At 29.0% G+C, this 21,893-nt stretch overlaps 1 protein-coding gene and 1 long non-coding RNA gene across 7 annotated transcripts in view; one reads left to right on the plus strand and one right to left on the minus strand.

Annotated features, from left to right (window-relative positions):
- Positions 1–3,268, plus strand: part of LOC145283640 (solute carrier family 23 member 1-like) — a 428,662-nt gene extending 425,394 nt beyond the window's left edge. For all 6 annotated transcript variants that reach the window (XM_080132600.1, XM_080132602.1, XM_080132601.1 and 3 more), the window contains 2 exons: positions 513–608; positions 1,841–3,268. In XM_080132600.1, the coding sequence (XP_079988726.1) occupies positions 513–608; positions 1,841–2,079 (335 nt within the window). In that variant the 3' untranslated portion in view covers positions 2,080–3,268. The remainder of the gene's footprint in view (positions 1–512; positions 609–1,840) is intronic.
- The window catches only part of LOC145283646 (uncharacterized), a 173,089-nt gene that overhangs the window by 112,365 nt on the left and 38,831 nt on the right, over positions 1–21,893 (minus strand). The window lies entirely within an intron of this gene.

Here is a 21,893-nt window from a genome sequence, read left to right on the forward strand (position 1 = left end):
TCTCATATATATATATATATATATATATATATATATATATATATATATATATAAACTACTATTCAGATTAGAATTAAATATTTGCATCGATTTTAACATGCTGGAAGGTATTGAACAGGCTTTAGAAATTAACTTCCAAACCAACCTATCTCTAGTCAGGACTTTATTTATTATATTTTTTCTCAAATCAATCCTTATCACTTTCTCCTATGATTTTTCTTGTCCTCCACTGTTCTAACCGACATACTCTCAATCATTGAAGGAATGCACTGAATTAAAAAAAATTAAATATGTTTTTAAACAGTTACATCGATGAATTTAATTTCATACTTTAATATCAGTATGAAATTAAATTCATGGTATGATTAAGGAAGAAAAACCTAAAAAAAAATAAAAAAAAGTTTCTTCTGCTTACATAATTGGTCTTGCTTATTTAAAAAAGAAAAATTATTTGTTTTCATGAAAAGTTGTCAAATTCTCAAATATTGTGTATTTTGTTCCTTTACAATCAGGTTATGTCGAATTGGATAGCATCCTTCATGCTCTTTTAGCAAATGCTAATTTTGTGGGTGGAGCCCTGGCTTGTTTTCTGGATAACACCGTGCCAGGTGAGTTGAGTTTCCATATCAAATAATTTTCATCTTGGAATTTTCAGAGTTATTTCCCTTGGATTATAATTTTCTATCAACAGAATTTCATATGTACATAAAAGAAACACTTGTTTGTAACTAATTTATGGCATCTGAATCGTAAGTGATCTGTTTGTATCAAATCAGTTTTGTTAGATAGAGAGCGAGGATCATCTGACACTGAAAAATTTCCTTTTCGGAATTCAGCAAACTAAGCGTATTTTATGGTCGGGCAATGCTAGTATCATACAAAAACTGAGTTAATATTTCTTAGTGTTTTATAAAATTTAAGTGAGAGGATTCTCATCTAATTTTCTCTAAGCTCTTCACACAGTAATATAGCTCTACCTGGACAAGAATGCAACTACTTCATTAATAAAAAAAAAACTGTTTGAAGACTTGAACTCTGTTAATTTTCAAATGGAAAATCAAACTCAGTAAAAATTATAAATATAATAACAATGCTCTGTGCTATTTATTTTTGATATTTTTTGTTCAATTGTACCTTTTTCTTTTATTTTCGATCATAAATGATAGATGAATCAATGAAAGCAATCAGATGAGCAATCCTTTTATTACTTATGGACGATCAATACAATTGTATTTATTCAAAGTATAGGTTGTAGGGGATAAAACTTTTGATATGGTAGAAGAAAGCTGAGTGCAAGTCTATAACTCCTTCCTCCCCCCCAGTAAAACGACCAAAAATAAATAAAAATAAATAGTGTACATACCCATGACAGAAGGAAAATATCATATCCCAAAAATCACATAAATTCATCAAGTAGTTTTATTTAAAATAAATAAAATAAAATTTTATGGCTAAACGACAATCAACAATCTCTTGGTGTCATTTTGCAGGACAAGGAAGATAAGTCCAAATAATTCAAGTTTTTGTAAGATTTTAGAACACTATTCTTAATATGGGAAGGGAAATTGGAAAAACTCAAATTTGATTAAAAATGATTTTCTTTATAAAAATAAAACTCCTTAATGAATTTATGATTTTTGGTGTCCAATATTTTCTTTCTGTCATGAGTATCATCAAGATATATTTTTTTCTTTTGTATTTTTTTTTTCAGGAGATTATGATTGAAAACTGGTTTCATTTTTTAAAATTAGCTCATCAAATGAAGAATCGAATTTAACAAATTATAATTAAATGTTGTATCTATTTTAAATTGTACTTTTTATTCTTTTTCTTTTTAAAGGAACATTAAAGGAAAGAGGATTTATTGCCTGGCAGAGTTTTGAAAAATCATCCATTCCAGAAAACCATTCGAAAGAAGGGGCTGAAATTTTCAGTTCTTATGATCTTCCATTTATTAGCGCCAAAGTAAAAAAATCAAAATTTGTAAAATACATTCCATTTCTTCCCGGTTACACAAAGCCTTCCTACAACTGGAGATGTTGCCATCGAAAAGGGAGTTCAGTCATCACACAGAGTTGACCTTCTTTCCTTGAACCACCTTTTGTTCCAAAGTACACCCACATGCCAAAAAGCAATCATTGAATCAATTGAACAACTTATGATCAGTAGCAATCGGACTTTTGAAGAGCTGCGCACCAAACTAAAATTGTAGAACAGAATATTGTGAGAAAATTGCATTATGATTTGCAACCATCAAACACTTTCTTCATCTGGTTTTGGTGTTTAGGATGCTGCAACTATCTTAGACTAATATCTCATGCCTGCTAACCATGCAACTTTATCTGAATAATTGGTGTTTGTTTACATTGGTGGTCTTTTAAACCAACGCATTTCAAGTGAAAACATTATTGCATATGTTATGACGAAATTAGTATGAATTCTAAAAATTACAAAATAATGATCCATTAGAAAAATAATTACAAGTAAAAATAAAAGTTAATGAATTATAAATTTTTATCATGTTTTCATGTGGAAGAGTTGTGCGACCAATTCAGTATGACAAATAAGACAACCCTTGACTTAAATTAGGGGTTTGCCATCTTTAAATACAATATCTGAGAATGTAATTGTGGTTGATTTTTTTTATTTTTTTTTTATTTAAAATACTTTTAGCACATCATCTACTGGATCATTTTTTTCCAAATTTTTGAAAGTTATACTAATTTTACCTTGACACGTAATGTTTTCACCTGAAATGTGTTGGTTTAAAAAATCATGAGTGTAAACAAGCACCAAAGAATTAACATCAGTCAGCTCAAGTGTGTAAGAAGCAATGTAATGGCAATTTGACTCGTATTAATTCTTTGGCTGATATGTGTGAAGCATTATCTACTGTTGCCCACTCCAGAGTTTATAATGCTTACGGTACCCGAAATATCAAAATCAGATGAAAAAAAAAGTCATGTTCGATGGTTAAAAAAATAAAAATGCCCATTAAAAGGGGACATTTTTTGTTCCTATAAATACATTTTCAACAAGATGTAATTATTTAAAGCTATCAGGGAGCGGGGGTGGGGGGTAGTTTTATAAACACATTATAAAAAATCATTATCATTCCAAAATCTTTTTATGCTTTGGAACTTGTTTGGTCTTAACAAATTCCAAATATAATCTATCGTGAAAAGAAGAGAGAAAACATTTTATTTTTAATATGTAGAAATATAATACCAAGCCTTTATTCTGTTCATTTACTTAAAAAAAAGAAAAAGATGAGCAATTTTATATCAAATGTAACAATAAGACTATTTTATTTTGACACAAATTCTCATTTCATCCAAAAATAATTTTTCCCTGGCAAATACATTATATTATTTATACTAATGAATATTGCGTTGTCGGGTTTGTATTACCGTACACATAGATTCGAAAAAGTTGTCAAAAAACAAATACATAACAAATAAATGTTATCAAAAGCAAGATAAGTTACTTTTCTACCAAACTGGATATATTTTTCGTGTTTTTATTCAATGTAACATGTTTATTCAGCTCGAAAAACATACAGTGTCTACCGATGTATTGGAAAATTCAAGATAGCGTCTGATTCTCTCTTTAACACGGTAAGTGTGGGAAAAGATGTTATAAATAAAAAACCGGATAAAATACTGTTAAAAACTCACTCAATATATGTTACCGTGACATAGGTTGACATATATTCGGCGGGTTTTTAATAGTATTTTGTATAGTTTTTTATTTATAACACCTTTTTCCATACTTACGGTGTTAAAGAGGGTGTGAAACGCTATCTTGAATTTTCGAATACATCGGTAAACACTGTATGTTTTTCGAGCTGAATAAATATGTTACATTGAATAAAAACACAAAAAAATATCCAGTTTGGCAGAAAAGTAATTTATCTTGCCTTTGATAACATTTATTTGTTATATATTTGTTTTTTGACAACTTTTTCGAATCTATGTGTACAGTAATACAAACCCACGTTGTCTATTATTTTAGCATCACCTGAGAAACTAAAGCAGTAAATATATCAATTACTATATTTCGTTTTGGAAATTTTTTTTTTTTTAGATGAGGATTGATTTGTATTATTGGTTTATTCAGACTACTATTCTCATTTTGGTTATTATATTCATTTATTTAACTTCTGACCTGCAGGTGTATCTTTTCTCACTTGGACCCTTCTAGTAAAATTTGAGAATTTTTATGAACGCAGGAATCTGGACAGAACTTTGAACTGAAATTTTATTTGTTTATTTTTTTATGGAAATTTCTTCTGGCAAGGCATGAAGCCACTTGATGTAAGGAGCTTATATATATATATATATATATATATATATATATATATATATATATATATATATATATATATACAGTGTCCCGCAAAAGTTTACAATACCCATTTGAAACTGTCAGTTTTTGTATTTCTAGCTTCCACATGGTAAACTTTTTATAAACATAAAAAATGTATTGAAACTAAGATAGGAACAGTGGGAAAAATAATTAAAAAAATTTAACACAGCGCGAAAAGAAAACTCAATAATTAGCAACGCAAAAGTTTACAACACATTTACAAAATGATATCTAGTATTTTGTAGCATAACCATTATTGTTGATTACGGCATGCCGACGTTTTGAGTAATCTCCTACGAACTTCTTACATGTGTCTTGTGTTATTTTATTCCATTCTTCCACACAAATTCTCTCCAGTTCTCACAGATTTGAAGGTTCTCTTCTATGGACACATAATTTCAATTCTCTCCATAAATTCTTTATAGGGTTGAGATCGGGAGATTGACTAGGCCACTTTAAAACATTCACTTTATTTGAATTAAACCAATTTTGTGTGAGTTTCACAGTATGTTTTGGATCATTATCACGTTGAAAGATCCAGTCTAATTTCAATTTGAGCAACTTCACACTTTCTTTAAGGTTTTTCTCCAAGATACGCCTATAAAGTGCTCCATTGATTTTTCCTTTTATTATTTCCACTTTTCCTACACCTCCTGCACTAAAACAACCCCAGATCATAATGGATCCTTCTTCAAATTTTACTGTTGGAATGGTGTTTTTTGACTGGTATTCAGTCCCTTTTTTTTCTCCAAACTTTCAGTGTTTTTGGAGTGCCAAACAAGTCGATTTTGGTCTCATCTGACCAAAACTCTAGAGGCTTTCTTGCATACTTATTTGCAAAATCAAGCCTAGCATGAATATGCTTTGACTTAAGAAGGGAAGTTTTCCTTGCTGATCTAGAGAAGATGTCTTTAAGGTGAAGGGTTCTACTGACTGTGTCCTTGCTAACTTTAATTTCACTGTTTTCTAAGTCCTTCTGCAGCTCTCCAAGAGTAATTCTAGGTTAATTCATAACCTTCCTTGTTAACAACCTTTCAGCACATTTGGTTATTTTCGAGGACAACCTGATCTGGCCAAAGGAAGGGTTGATTTGTGAGACTTCCAGTGCCGAATTATTGTTCCAACAGAATTCAATGGAACCAGCAACTGTTTAGATATTGTTCTATATCCCAAATCCACTTACAATTCGTTTTCTGAGCTCTTGACCAATCTGTTTATTCTTTCCAATGATGTGGTTGCTTACAATACGGTTATTAGATAAAGAATGATGCAATATTTTTACTTTGATGTCTATTTGTTGTGGGGCTCAGTTGGGTCCACAAGAACGAAATGGGAAAACATGTAGTAGGTGGTTTACAAGTGTATTAAGGAAAGATAGAAGGATATAGAGAAAGTTAAAGAGAATAGTAGTAGTTGCAGATATCAGTAAAATCTTGCTCCCCAAGGTACAATATCCGTTGAAATCTCGCTCCACTGTACCAGCCTTAGGAGCTGATTATATAAGATTTGGACGAGTCCATTACGGGGCGAGATCCGGTCTCACAACACTCTTGCATATTCTAGAACATTCTAAGCATTTTACCATGATAAACCGTCATAAAATTATTAAGAAATCTAATGAATTCGTTATGTGTTGTAAACTTTTGCGTTACTAATTATTGAGTTTTCTCTTTGCGTTGTGTTTAATTGTTATTTTTTATTTTTCCCACTGTTCCTATCTTAGTTTCAATACATTTTCTGTGTTTATAATAAGTTTTATTACCATTTGGAAGCTAGAAATACAAAATCGACAATTTCAAATGTGTTTTGTAAACATTTGCGGGGCACTGTATATATATATATATATATATATATATATGTATATATATACTGTTTTTAAATCTCCAAAACAGCTACATGGTAAGCAGCTGATGATCCCCGTTTGCTATTTACAAAATTTTAGTTAAGGTTTTCTCTTTTCATCCTTATGTAGTTAAATTCTGTTTTAAAATTGAAGACTTTTGCAAAATCGGCTTATGCAAATGCTAAGTCTATTTCTATTTAACAATTTTAGTTAAGGCACCTTTTTTTTTCTTTTTTTTTTTTCATCCATATATAAATGAATTCTCTTTGGTCATTATAAACATTTTAGAAATCGGATTATGTAAGTGCTAAGTCTGCGATAGGTTAAAATTAATATTTTTTTTTCCTTCCGGGAATCTAAACTGCATTCTTTATTTTTATTTTTGCATTTTTTTTATTCAAAGCTTCTTTAGACTATATATATATATCAAAGTTAAAAACTTGCCAACAATAAGTATTAGATGGAATAAATTCTGATCCAGAAAACAGCAATTCTTCCCCCCTTTGTCAGAAAGGGGGGAAAGAATTGCTGGAATGTGAGGACTAAAGGACAAAATAAGGGAAGTGAGAATTATTTAATACACAGAGACAGATTGTTCTCATTTCATTAACCATGACTGCATAGAAATCTTGTGTTATTCTTAGTTGTAAGGATTGAACCTTTAACCACCAAAAGACTATCATTTAGAACTGATTATTTACCAACGCTTTTTACCATCACACCATAAATCCATGTAAACAATTCCATTATCAATTTTGAGAGCCATCATCCAAAACATTTTGAATACAACACCAAGATGAGAATAGTGGTTAGAATAATCCAGAAAATATGAATTACTATATTTTCTATTTACTATAAACTACCCTCCTACTAAATCTAAATCTGAGAAAGAGAAAGAAATTGACATTTTTATTTAAAAAAAAAAAGAAAGAAGAATGAAACAAGAGTATAAGATAGCCATAACAAAAGAGGAAAATAGGATGAAAAAAAATGTTCAATAATCATACAATAAGTCAAATGGACAAATATAAAGTGAGAAGACGAGAATAGATTTTCTTTAGTTATTAATATAAGAAAAACGGAAACTTTTCTGCAGTACATTTTTACAAAGCAGTATTTATAGTTTACTTCATTTTTTGCTTGCTATCATATTCTTCTTTATATAAGACGCCTCTACATCTCCGCCATGTCAACAGCAGAATATACTCTTGATTTGGGATGTAAAATTAATAAAAAGAAGAGAGAAAAAAAGTTAAGATGGCTGATAAAAACTGGATTTTAGTAAGTTAAACAATTATTGAAATTCATTGTTTTTTATTAAATGATTTTCACTTTTTTATTTAGGGGGGGGGCTGTCTAGCATTGGTTGGGTGGAGAGAATTAAACACATTGGTTGGTTATAAATAATATTTGCATCAAGGTTAAAATTACAAAACACAATCATGGGTGTGAGGAATTATATTGCATTCATACAAATGTTTTATATAAACGCTACTTGATTTCTTCATTAAATTAAACTTCTCTCACAACCGATATTTGAAGAGTTTTACATTGCTTGAATTTTTTCTTTTTTTTTTTATCCCCAAACAAGGCACTGTATAACTGTGATGTAGTTGGGGGGGGGCTATTTGGGACATAATTTGCAGGGATACCATGTAGGGAGTTGAGCAGCAAGATGTCTGTTTACATGATGCTTTAACTTCTGCATGTCAGTACAGTCAAGGGGGCAGGGATCTTGGAAGGAATTCCAAAGTTTAACAGTCTGAGAGAAGAAAAAAACAGACAGCCTTCTGGCATCTAGGGATTTCTACAGTGTAGGGGTCGGATTTTGCTGCTTTTCAGGTTTGTCGAGGTATTTATATCATAGAAGTACAAAGCTTACTGTATATTGGTTATAGACTAATAAGTAAATATATATATATATATATATATATATATATATATACACACAATCTTTAAATAAATGTCTATTTTCATTGAATATATTAAGAAAAAACTATTGAAAATAAAAAATGAATATAACCAAGAAATGCAAATAATTATTTTATAAATTCCCATTTCAAATTATTTTCTATGATCAATCAATCTAGGCTTTATCAATTTTCTAATGATAAAAATAATTTAAAAAATCTAAAATATACACAAAAATGTTTAAATGGATTTTCCTAGAAAGAAAACAATAACACACAAATGAGAAAAACAAAACTTATTTTTCTAATGACACATTTGATAATATTTATTTTTAAACATGTCCCATTGCTAGAAAAAACATACTTACCAAATATCTAAGTGAAATTAATAAAAAATATTTCAATTACTCATGTGGTTTTATTTATAAGCATTCAAATGGGAATAAATTTTAAATTCATTTCCTTTATCATAACAATGACATTTCAATTTTAATTACTTGTATCCTATCTTGGTTATGATCCTTTGAAATATAAAAAAAATATTCTTGTTTATAAAAGAACAAAAAAATCGTTTGTTTCTAAATCAATGGTTTAAAACGAAAAAAGTTTTATTTTTTGCATTTGGAAAAAAAGTAACCAAATCAGTCTGCCACGTATATCAAAAAATAAATAGTACTTATATATTATTAATCACAAGTGAAAATCACAAGTAAAAAATAAATAAATAAAATTTAAAAAATTTTTAATTCTGATATATCACGTATCAAGTAGAAATTAGTCTCGTTGCTAAAAAAATTTTAAAAAATTATTGAATAGAAGATTGCCTAGAACTTTTTATTAAAAATAAAAATCAGTCCTACTTTTTCAATTCACCATTGATAAAAACGGAAGTACCGGTTGTCAAAATGACAGACTGCATTACCTCCCTTGTTTTTAAAGTAATCAAGATTATGCAATATGATAAAACTCATTTTATAAATTTTTTTTTTAACGTTTAATTAATCTTTTAATCATATTTTCCGAATTTCTGGATGATACTTAATGATGTAATGAATACATTCGGCTTTCTGCACACAAGAATATAAATGGCTGATGTAAGGCATAAATACAGACAGGTATAGTAATCTAGGGGAAATGTTGAAAGCTACACTGAAAGCCTAAAGCATATAACCATCTATGACTATGAACAATCGTTCATTAAAGCGATTTACTAGATTTTATTACTCGATTAAGTAGCCAAGATCACTCAGCAACTTCAAACAAATATATTCCTTTCAGAGACACATCACATATAGAAATCAAAGTAATTTAACTTGAAATGCAATTTTTACTTGTGACTAATACTATATAAGCACCAAATAAAAAAACTCATAACTAAACTTCACAAAACATAAAAATTACCATGTCAATAATAAGCTAATTTTGAAGTTAAGAAACAATTATTTCTTTTTAATTCTTATATCTTGATATGATAGCTAAATAAAAAAACAAGATGAGAGAAAATGTTGACAAAAAATCTTATATATATATATCCACTATCTTGTGCTTCCTTTTTAAAATTAAATATGTTTTTAACTCTTTTTCAAGATGTCTTTTAACATGTTTTATTAATCATTTGTTCATATATATATATATATATATATATATATATATATATATATATATATATATATATATATAAAGAATAGTGATGTACACTTTAATTCATGAAGACTAGACCCCAGAAATAAATTTAATCACAAATATTTGCAAACATTTAATAATAATGAAATCATTGTGTATAATGCTCAAGTGTATTACAACTCATCAAAAATATTTTTAGATGATAAATAAATGTTTGATTTTTTTTTTGTTTACTAGTAGTCAGATATGTAAGATTCAAAAATACCAGATTCTTGTATATCAAAAGTAGGTTGAAGAATGGAATTAGGATGAAGCCCCGTGACACTAACTTCCATCCTTTAGACTGAATTTCAATTTAATTCTTCCTCTTAATAACAATGGCAACTACAAAAATAACAACATTAATAAAATTATAACAACGGAAATCATATGGACACGCAGTTCTCATTAGATCACTAGGTTAAGCAACATTGAACCTAGCTAGTATCAGATAGGTGACCATTTGCAAATACCAAGTGCTTTTTTTGTGGGAGGATGGTGAGACCTCCCTGCAAAAAAATAAAAAAAGCTGAAGTTGTCAAAATCTGACAATCGCAAACTACAAGTTATCATCTATGACCTCATATTCAATGTCAGGAACATGATGTTGTAGTGCATTGATGATTAACAATAAACAAAAATAGCTTTTAAAATACCATAAAACACGTCCACGTGGATTTCAAGGGATTTGAAATAATTAACATTTAATAAAGGTTTTCTCTCAAAATATACTATGGAACACGGTCACAGACATTAAATTACGGAGTAAAAATTTTGACCAATCAAGTAAGATTTACTATTGAGAAAGGAAAAACAAATAAATTTATAAAAAATCACTTTATTTTGTTTTCCCTTCTCAACACTGACATATTTCCATATCTTGCATTGTGATTGCCTTCTCTAAAACTCTTCTATATATACATATCACACACAATGCTTCAAGCAAACTAAATCTTATTAAAACTTTTATTTAATAAACTATAGATGACAATAGATATTCATATTTAAACAGAAAATATTTCAATTTAATGCTATCCTCCCCCTTTTCTCAATTTATATTTTTTAAATAAAATAATTTAAAATAAAAATATTTTATTTTTATTTCACTTTTTCTTAATAAAATTTTTTATTTAAAATTTACTTTTATTAGAATGTAATTATTTTCTTTTAATGTTATAATTCATTGTAATATATCATGTTAATCATATCAAAATTATTTTTACAATATTAGTCTGATGATTTTCTTTATAAAAATTATTTTTTCTTCACTAGAATTATGAGCCCTTAGGACCCAAATTCTAGTATATATTAACTTGTTTTTAATGCCAATAAATAGTTAAAGTGGAATAAATTGTTTTGGATTATTAAAATAATTTCCAGCACTCTTGATAATGTTTACCCATTTATTTTTATTATCGCTTATATTTGAATTCATGCTTTGAAATATGACGTAAATCATAAATCTATAACATCATGCCAAAGCTATAATTATTTTGTTCAGAGCTATATAATGTAAAAGTGTTGTGTAATTTGAAATTTGTAAATTTAGAAGCCCAAATAAGTTGATAGAATCTCAAACTGAAGATATCAAGGTTTCAATTTCTCTTCATGGCACAGGTTGTTGGGAATTTATTATTTACTATTAATGTAATATTTTTCATTTCTAAGAGTAATTAAAATCCATGGTATTTCGAAATGAAATAAATTCTGCAAGGTATTTATTACATTATTTTTTAATTCTGACTGACAGACAGATGAATAAAATCTGTATTAATATAAGATTTAGAAAAAAAATTGTATCATTTAGTGAACATAATTTATATGTTAATCTTTTTCTGTTGAAGCATCGTTTGATGATGTCTAAGGGTTTTTTTTTTGGGGGGGGGGGATTCAGAAAATTGAATAAAACCAAAGCTGTGAGTAATAAAGAGATATATGTTCACAAAAAAACTAGTGATCTGAAAATAATGATAAACCTCACATAAATGCAGAGCAGAGAGAGTATAAATTAATGAAGAGGTGATAAATCAGAATATTTCATACTTTAATTTTATCAAGGTTAACAATGTATAAATAAAGAATTTAAATTAGAAATTATTCCTCTATGTACAAGCATTGTGTAATTTGAAATTGTTAGATTTAGAAACCAAAACAATGCATATATATATATATATATATATATATATATGCATCTTCGTATAAATAATTGAATCCATTCAAAACGTATCGCAAAAACAAATATATATATATATATATATATATATATATGTGTGTGTGTATGTATGTATATATATTATTTTTACCTAAATGTGAGTTGGGAATAATTTTTCCTTTTACCAATTTGATACCCGCAAATGGGGAGCGGCATATATATTGTTTTTAAAAACTAATATATATATATATATATATATATATATATAGATTCAATCGATTTAGTTTCAACAATCTATGCTTTTTTTTAGGAATAATAACATAACTAATTTTAATTAATTCAATAATTTATCTAATTTTGCTTTTTTCCTATCCAATATCTAATAATAACACAATGAAGAAAAAACTATCAGCTGATTAGTCCTTTTGCATATGAAAAAACATGACTGTGTTTATTGAAAGTGTCGGCTGTAGATAAAAAAATGATGTGATACAAGAAAACTGGGTGTAGTTTTCAAAATCAAGTGAACATTTTATACACTGATTAATTTAAAAGGAAGGATTTTCACCCTTCGGATATCAATATGGTTCTACCTTTACAACATCTGTAAATACAGCTAGTTCATTAATAAAATAGCTAACTTTGCTTTTTTTTTCATCCAATATTTATATAGATAAACAATAAATAGTAAAATTTTAAAAGCAATTATAATATAATCGACTAATTCTTATAGACAAATAACACACTCCTGCTAATTCAAAATGTTAGTTATAGATTTTTTTTAAAAAGTGCATGTTAAAAAGAAAATTGTTATCAGTTGACCATTTCTTTTAATTATGAACAAACAACACAAGTGTATTTATTCAAAGTGTCAGATGTAAATAAAAAATTTTTTTTTTAAATTATGGGATACAAGAAAACTGGTATGTTGTAACTAGAAAAATTTGCAAGCTCTTACAACAGTGATTTAAATTTTTTTTTAACTGAGCATGCGGAGTGTTGCTAAAATAACCTATCATAACAAATAAACCATGAATATATATATATATTATTTTTTTACAAGTCACCACTTATCAAGGCCCGAAGGTCACTCGAGGATAAGGGTTAATGAGTGTAAGGTGGTAGTGAAGTAATCATTAATGGTGTAAGTTGGGTACAATTTGATTATTTAAGGGGACGGTTCAACAAGAACTTGTTTACATTGGACTTGAAGGCTATGATATTGTAGTCGACTGGGAATCAAGCCCACAGAACAGTGTTTCACAGACGGACAAATCTAAGAAAATGGTTTGTTCATGGAATCTGTGTTTAGATCTAGGCATAGATAAATAGTAGGGGCAATTCTGGATAATGGTTGTAGCTAGTCGAATGTTTTTTGTGAAAGTTTGGCAAGTGGAGACCATAGATTGAAACTCAGATGAGCACTTGCCATGAAAACAACAATAGAGCAGAGACAGGCTTGTAACGTCTCTTCTGTAGAGAAGAAAAAAGTGCATCATCTACTAGGTTTTGAAGCGAGTTTTGAAGTCAGTATTCCATTTTAGGACAGACTTGGTTCTTATACAGATAGAGGATTGCATCAGCAGTGAGATAACTACTGGAGCAGTACAATGATCCAACCATTTTTCCACAGAAATACATTGTTCTCATACAATAAAAAATGCACAAATAATTCATATAAAAGAAAAAAAACATTTTCTTGTAGCATTTTTCTTTTTGTTAGGGAAAGTTTCTCCAAGCTAATACTGCCTGTAACGCATTTCACCATCAAATGTGGAAGAAGCCTGATCTTAACTTTCAACCACACATTGATGCAAGAGTTCCCAAAAGATCTTATGTTAGCAGTGAGATATTGGGATCCAAGCCTTTTTTCTCTCTCCCAGTGAAATAATTCTTGCCTAGAAACAGATTTTCTTCCTAAGGAAGATAACTCTGGTCCCAGCATGAATGACCTAAATATAAGAAGATCCTTTACAAGTGATAGTCAAGCATCCAGTCTTTATTCTTTTAATTAAATACTGAATAAGATATAACGTTCACTGTTGACAAATTTCAATGATACTCTTAAAATAGCACCTACAAGATTTTATCCACATTTTAAGGAAAGGTTTTCATGAAAGAAAATACCTATTACGAATTTCTCTTGAAACAGTGCCAAAAACATTATTTGGTATTCAAGGTTTATTTCATTGATATTTTACAATAATTTTTTTTAATCTCTGAAATGTTTTAGATGTGTATGATAGGAAATAATATTATAAAAAAATTATCCTCTAATATCTATGCAGAAACTAAAAAAGAATACATCTTTAACTAGATCCTTTTGAAGCATTCGTATTTAGCAAAGAAAATTCTGTTTCAAACTTAAGTATGACAGACTGACCAACAGAGCTTATTATAGAGATGTAGTGATACTAGAAAAAAAATGGGACCGATTAGGGTAGATTGTTTGGATTAGGAAAAATGTGAGTTTGCAAAGCCATTTAATTTTTTTTTTTTTTTTTTTTAGACAAAATCCAAAATTTTTTCATTGCTTTATCTCTCTCTACAGATTAAATAGTATTAGTACTTGTGTGATACCCTCTCTCTCTCTCTCTCTCTATATATATATATATATATTTGGTGCAAGTTCATAACTACCCCCATCCCCATAAAAAAAAAAATGGTACATACCCGTGATGGAAAGAAAATATTGTGCACCAAAAATAATGTAAATTGATCAAGCAGTTTCATCTTAAAAAAAAAAAAAAAAAAAAAAAAAGAGAAAATCAAATTTTATGGCTGATCCACAATCTTTCAATGCTATTTTACAAATAGTTTAAAGGACAAGGCAGATAATTTCAAATAAATCAAACTTTTGCAAGATTTTAGAAAGCCAATTATAACATGGGCAGGAGAATGGGGTCTTTGGAAAAACCTTAAATTCATCACTGGTTAACTTCCCCTTAAAATAGCTCTCCAGAAAATAGTTTCAATTCAGCCTTGTACATCACGGCCATGCCAACAAATTCCGATCAATTGCTTAATGTTTTTTTTTCATAAAAATACAACCACTTAATCAACTTATATGATTTTTGGTGTACGATATTTCCTTTTTGTCACATTATAAATATTTTTCTTCTTTTTTTTTTTTAAGTGAAGGATGTTTGGACTAGCACCATATTTTTTTACGTTCATTTACCCCCAAACAAAGCAAGTGCTACTGAAACATACATAAGGATTGACTGTTAATTAGGGATCATATTTACAGGGGCATCCTAAGTGGGGAATTGTGCAGCAGTATGTTTGTTCGCATTACATTTAAACTTCTACATGTTGATACAGTTAGGGAAACAGGAGGCAAGGAGGGAATTTTAAAGATTAGCTGTTGAAAGAAAGAAGCTATTAGAGTAGGAAGTAAATTCTTTGGGGGAGTGACATTACATTAAAATACTTGTAAAACAAACACAAGGATGCAACATGTGTGGTGATGACAGGAGATGGAGCTTAGTAGATGGTGTGGAACCTCTTATTTAAAACTCTAAATGAATAAAAGTTGGATGATAGATAATTCAACATGTGTATATTAATATTTAACAAAAATGCCTGAAGAAAATTTTTATTTCAGGTATGACTGTATACTTTTTCTTTGCCTAAGCAATTTCTTATGAATGAATATTTATAATTACATAGGTATATTTCAATATCAATTCAGACATTAATCTGCATAATAATAATAACAATATGCCAATGCAATTTCATGTTCGTCTGTACATTGTCACCTTTCACATATATTTAAAAAAATTAGATCGTCCAATTAGCAAATATGATAATTTGTGATTAAGGTATATAATTCCGCCTTTACCCATTTTAAAAATGAATTGTTCTAAAATAAAATTGTCATAACGTTAGCTAAAACAGTACAGTTGCAAATAAATACTAGCTGACCACCCAGCATTGCCCGGTTGTAAGATATGCTTAAATATGATATTTTAATTTGTGTAGATCACATATTTATTATTATAGAGACAATTTTCTATCAATTATTATATTGAACCTAATATATAGGAGTGAGATAGAAACTTATATATATATATATATATATATATGACTTGGGTACCATCAGTTAGAATTGAAACCAAAACATACAACTCTCCGCCCTCATTCCATTGCCTCTGAGCCACACCCATATATGATGAGAATAATGGAAATAGTATTCTGACCTAATAGAGAGATAAAAAAGGAACAAACCAAGTCAGGTGTTCATCAACGTTTCATCTTTATTGCAAGACTTCCTCTGGATGAATGAAATTAAGAAAACAAAACACCAGTACAAATATTTGAAAATATATTTTTGATGCAATGAAATGTATTATTTTGTTTTGTTTCAGAAACAAAAAAAGTCATAGGAAATTCAAAAAAAGGGCGGGGCATAGTTTTGTGAAAGAGTGAGTTTTTTTATGACGTCATATAGCCGTTAATGTATTTAAAAAGATATGATGTACCTATTTACTATGCCTCCCCACGGGACAGAGTTATACACTAGGGTCGTTTTTTTAATTCAAATATGGATGTGTAACTGAAATGATACATATAATCAGTCAATAAATTACATAACAAAAATACACTCATTTCATTTCAGTTACACATCCATATTTGAATTATATTTATTTTATCTTTAATTTATATAGCATTCTCTCGCCCCCACTCTTATCCAAATGTTTAATTCTTAAATCTTGTAAGCTGTCATTACATATATATTATCATTTCCCATTTACCTCATAATACTAAAAATCACAAATGGATCAATGTTCGAAATCTGGTAAATCAGTCATTTTATCGAAGCACTAAAAGAAAAAAAATATTACTGGTTTCATATTTAACTAGAATATTTTTTCTTTAAAATAATCAAAAGCTTTCTGGAAGAAAAGGTGGGGCAGCACAAAAACTTTAAAAAAAAAAATTCACTCATTTACATAAAAAAAATATATATATTATTTTCATAAATTTCTTTTTTTAATGCATTATTTTATTGAAACAAATTGGATTACTCTCTTTATTTGGAGATGAGGGGTGGCAGGGTCAACATTTATGGCAATGGAAATAAAGAATCTCCTATGCCTAATCGTAGAGAATATTCTAAGAATGCCACAAAACACATGTTAAAATAATGGTTCTGTTCTTCTTGCTGTGAGGAAGAGGGGGGGGGGTCATGAGTGGTGAAATGGATACTGGAGCTGACTATAGTATTGGGTTCAAATTCAGTCATATTCTATTACATTCGATTACCATTGGGAATAGTACAACTAAAACAGCATATTTTGTTTAATGAATCCGTTACAATAAGTATAGTGTTTGGGGCATGAATTGAATGGTAAAAAGTTTGATATGCCGTAAAACAGAATAAACTGCCAATCCACTTGCCGTCCTAGGGAGGGAGGGAGGTTAAAAATACTTTTTAAAGATCAACTTAAATTAGATTATTTTCTTATTAATAGTTAATCTACCTAAATATTATAAAAAGTATTCTGGCATTGCTCTGTCATAAAATATGCTATATTTTAATTTATGCAGATTTTGTATTTATTATAGAGCCAAGACTTTATTGATTATTATATTATACTATATATATAGTAGTGCCATCAGCTAGAATCGAAACCAAACCATGTAGCTCTTTAGCCTTATTCATTAGTCTGGTTTAAGTTCATATGCATATAAAAGAAACTTAAAATAATGTTGCTAGATAAAAATGTATATTTACATAAGCGTAGAAATAACCTGATTAGTTTACTTATGTTTGCCAAGTTCCAATTTTTTTTTTTAATTTTGACCCCTCAGCAGCTACTTTAACCAGCTAAAAACCACATCAAATTTGTTCCACAGGTCCAAATCCCCTATATATCAAGTTTCAAGTCTGTAGGCTAAAAATTGGCAGAGTAGTTTGGTAAAGACCGTCCCTCACAAAGACAGAAAGACAAAGTCCCTTATATATATATATATATATATATAACTGCGGCTATCTACTCGGTTTTGAGTGTGATCACCCTTCAGAGGAAATCCATTCAGTCTTGATAGACTATGGGTACCTATGCATGTAATTGTGAAGCAAGGGTTACACAATCCCAAACCATTCTTCTCTTGAGTCAACACTGCTTGATTCCAGTGGCAAGGATAACTCCAGGGGACGACGGGAAACATTGCAAGATAAGCAGAAAGCACATACAGCACCTGATATTTCCAAATATTCACCTATTTTAGTGCTGACCAGATTCAAGGCCACTAAACTTTGGTGATCTAACAGGGACCAGTGTGTCACTGTGATTATGCTATATATATATATATATATATATATATATATATATATATATATATATATTCTAAAGCTTATGCTTAAAGTTGTCATCAATCATGATTGTAATTCACAAAAATAAAACTATCACTTTTTAATTTGTAATACAAATTACAATTTATTGTTAAGCCGGTGTTTTTCTTTTTTTACTTTTTTTTTATTTCATGATCAGTATTTCATACACTTTTGTATACTCAAGACTTCAAATTTTTGCTATCGTCCATAAAGAATTAAAACAAAAAGAAAATAACTATTTTTGAATCCATATTGAATTAGAATGCTTTACTTATATAAATTGAATAAGAGGAAAATACCAACAGTTTACAAACACAGCACCCAAAATGGATGTTCAAATAAATTGCATAAGAGTGCAGATTATTTATTTATTTATTTTGTTAAATAAATTTTGGTCACAGAAAGGAAGATCAACCGTATTTCTTTGTTGTAAATATTTAAAAAAGAATTATCTTAAGGCATCAACTTCTTTATCAGATGAGACATCATTCTTACATTATGTTCTTTGATCAATTCTGAAATGCTAAAGACTATTTAAAAAAAGAAAAAAAAATCCCCAAAATATTCAAATGTGTGCCCAAATTGCACACTCACCATGAAAGTGTTATTTCAAATATTTCAGTGTGACAGGCGGACAGATTGATAGTCTCTCTTGTACAGATGTTCATTAACATCTAATAGGAACTATATTTTAAATTATTCATATCAACATATAAAATGCTCCTTCTGTGAAAAATAAACCGAGGGGTGGACAATGATTTGAGTCTTTCAAAATGATTGCCTATTTGATTTATGATGACACATTAACATCATTAATATTTCCTTTATTTTTCAAAGACATTCACTGGTACACTTCTCTTATTTTGAGTAGTCAGCATGCCTGCCTTAAATAGTCCCCACTTCCTGTATAATCATTCAAGGGAAGTAACTCATCTGGTATTAACAATCTGGCTCTCTTATCAATTAGACAGCACAGACTTCAGAGTTACTTCGCCTACAAAAGTTCAGGCAGGAAGGTAGACAATTTTGGGGAGGAAGAGTTTTAAGTTCAATTGTTTTCTTTCAAATCTTGTCTTCATTAATGCACTTTCATGTTTCTGAAATATTATAAGAATGTAATTGTTAAAAAATATTCTATTAGCACTTCCTCAATATCAATGTTTCATTTGTTTGTTTTTTTTGGTGGATGCTATTAAAGTTTAATAATTTCTCAAGAGAAGCTGCTTTCCTTTGTTTACTATATATATTTATAATCATCTGAAATTCATCATACTATTTGCTGAACATGAACTTAACAAAACAAAACTCTCGAATTTGTTTTATGTTGATAGAAAATTTTTATTTTTCAAAAATAAACTTGTTAATTTGAAACTTATTCTGCGTGTCTTTTTATTAATAAAAAACAAACAAAACACTTTACATCTTAAAACAATCTGTCTCTTATTTAAATTGCATGTAATCTGATTATTTCATCATATCCTGATTTTTTTCTCTCTCCCTATATTCATTATGACATATTTGCACAATGCTTTGGAATAATGAATGTAATGGTATTTATTTTATTTAAAAAAAAAACAACATTTAATTAAGCTTTTTTAATGTAACTTCATTTCAAGGATGAAATAAGTCTTATATCCATAATTAAACTCGGTGACCCCTTTTACAAAGAGATATTATCCTGAAAGTGCAAATGAAACAAAAAGATATTTTAACATAGCTAGTATTTAAATTACCTCCCTTTAGAATTCATGAAGAAAGGTTTTCATAAAGCTATCAAGACATTTAAATTTCCAATATTTAAGCATAATTTTTGGGTTGAAAACTGCATAAAGAAAATGTTGTTTTTATTTATTTGCATCTTCAAGGTGTTATCTCTTTGTATACCCATAGTTAAAACTCGGTGAGCACCTTTACAATGTATTTCGTTCTTGAAATAAGAAAGGGGAGTAAAGTAATTTAAGTGACCCAAAAAAAAATCTTTTTTGTTTGTATTTACTTTTATAAAATAAATACTTTATATTCACATTCATTTATCTAAATGAATAAAAGTGGAAATTCTTTTCATTTATCATTCCTGTATTAACATCAAAGTGAGTTATTTCAATCAATGATACAATATGGCATTTGAAATACTATTTATATATATATATATATATATATATATATAACTGCCTCAAGCCAGGATCGAAACCCGACCGCCCAAATGACAGTCAAGGCTTCTCATCATTACGCTATACGACTGCTACTGTAAGGGTAATCAAAGAGAGTCATTAGAATTCCTAATTTGAATAACTATTTTTTTTAACAGTTTATAATAAACTAGACTACTCGTGACCCGTTGGGTCAGTATGTTATATTAGCTATGGAATTAATGTATGAGCGTGATACTTGTGACGTTGTAGTGAACTACTACTATAATGCTGCTACGGTATGCTTCCCTTATTTCTCTCTTTCTTCCTACTCTTCTACTTTTCCCTTCCTTTATTCTCTAAACGTCACCAGAGGTTTCAGCCAATAGGAATAGAGGACTGTCTTGGAGGGAAATACAAAGAAGAAATCTGTCTCAGACATGCGGGAATGATAGAAGCATCAACACATGACTGACCAGTTTCCCTGGGAAAGACAGAGATACAAAAGTGTTGGAAGCAGAAAGACGGAGAAGCGAGTGGTTCCAGAGTCAGGGGACAAAAATGAAAATCACAAACTTTCTATAAGCCAATACCACTTGTACACTGAAATGTATATAAAACCGTTTCGTTTTGAAATGCCTTTGTTTCTTGATTATTATTCGCAGGTCGGTTTCTAGATCATTACTACACCCCCGTCTTATTAATTTCGACGACTCCCCAAAAGGGGGACCCGCCGAAATGGTGATCTACCCAACAAGAATTACATTCCATAACCGCCATAACGTAAAGAAAATAGATTTTGTGACATAACAGAAACATTTCTCTGAAAGTATATTCAAATGAGAAAAGAATATAGATAGATTTCTATGAGTTGTTCTGTTTATAATCGTTTATTTAAAAAAATAAACTTACAGCCATTGAATCATAAGTCGTTTGCCATACTTATAGGTAAATGTGCACTGAACAGATACCAAAATACTTAAAATTAAATTCAAATTTTGATATATTTTAATTTAAATGCGAAAAAATAACAATTGGGACACTGAAAACGTACACAGTAAAACAATAGGTTTTATTGTCGCGTTGATTATTTATTTGTAACGCAAATTAAAAAAAAACATTTTCAGGGTTATTTATTTATGTTGGTAGTGGAGAAAAAAATGTATGAATGTTTTGTAAGAAAGGTGTATTAAAAAATGGAGAAACAATTAAAAAATGGGAAGGCGGTGGTTAAATCGCTGTTGTAAAATGCTCTTATGGTTGTCAATGGGTTAAAGTAGATTTATTTGTAAGAAAATTGCATTAAACTTAAGCATAATACAGAAATAAATGATGTAAAAAAATGCAGAAAGTTTTAACAATTGTTTATTTGGATAATTTAAACACAAAAAAACAATTGGGACGCTGAAAACGTACACAGTAAAACAATGTTTTATTGTCGCATTGATTATTTGTTTATGTACGCATGCGCAACCAGAAGTCGTAA

This window comes from Euprymna scolopes, chromosome 8 (genome assembly GCF_053919585.1).
Source record: "Euprymna scolopes isolate OS-2025 chromosome 8, ASM5391958v1, whole genome shotgun sequence".
Classification (NCBI taxonomy): domain Eukaryota; kingdom Metazoa; phylum Mollusca; class Cephalopoda; order Sepiida; family Sepiolidae; genus Euprymna; species Euprymna scolopes.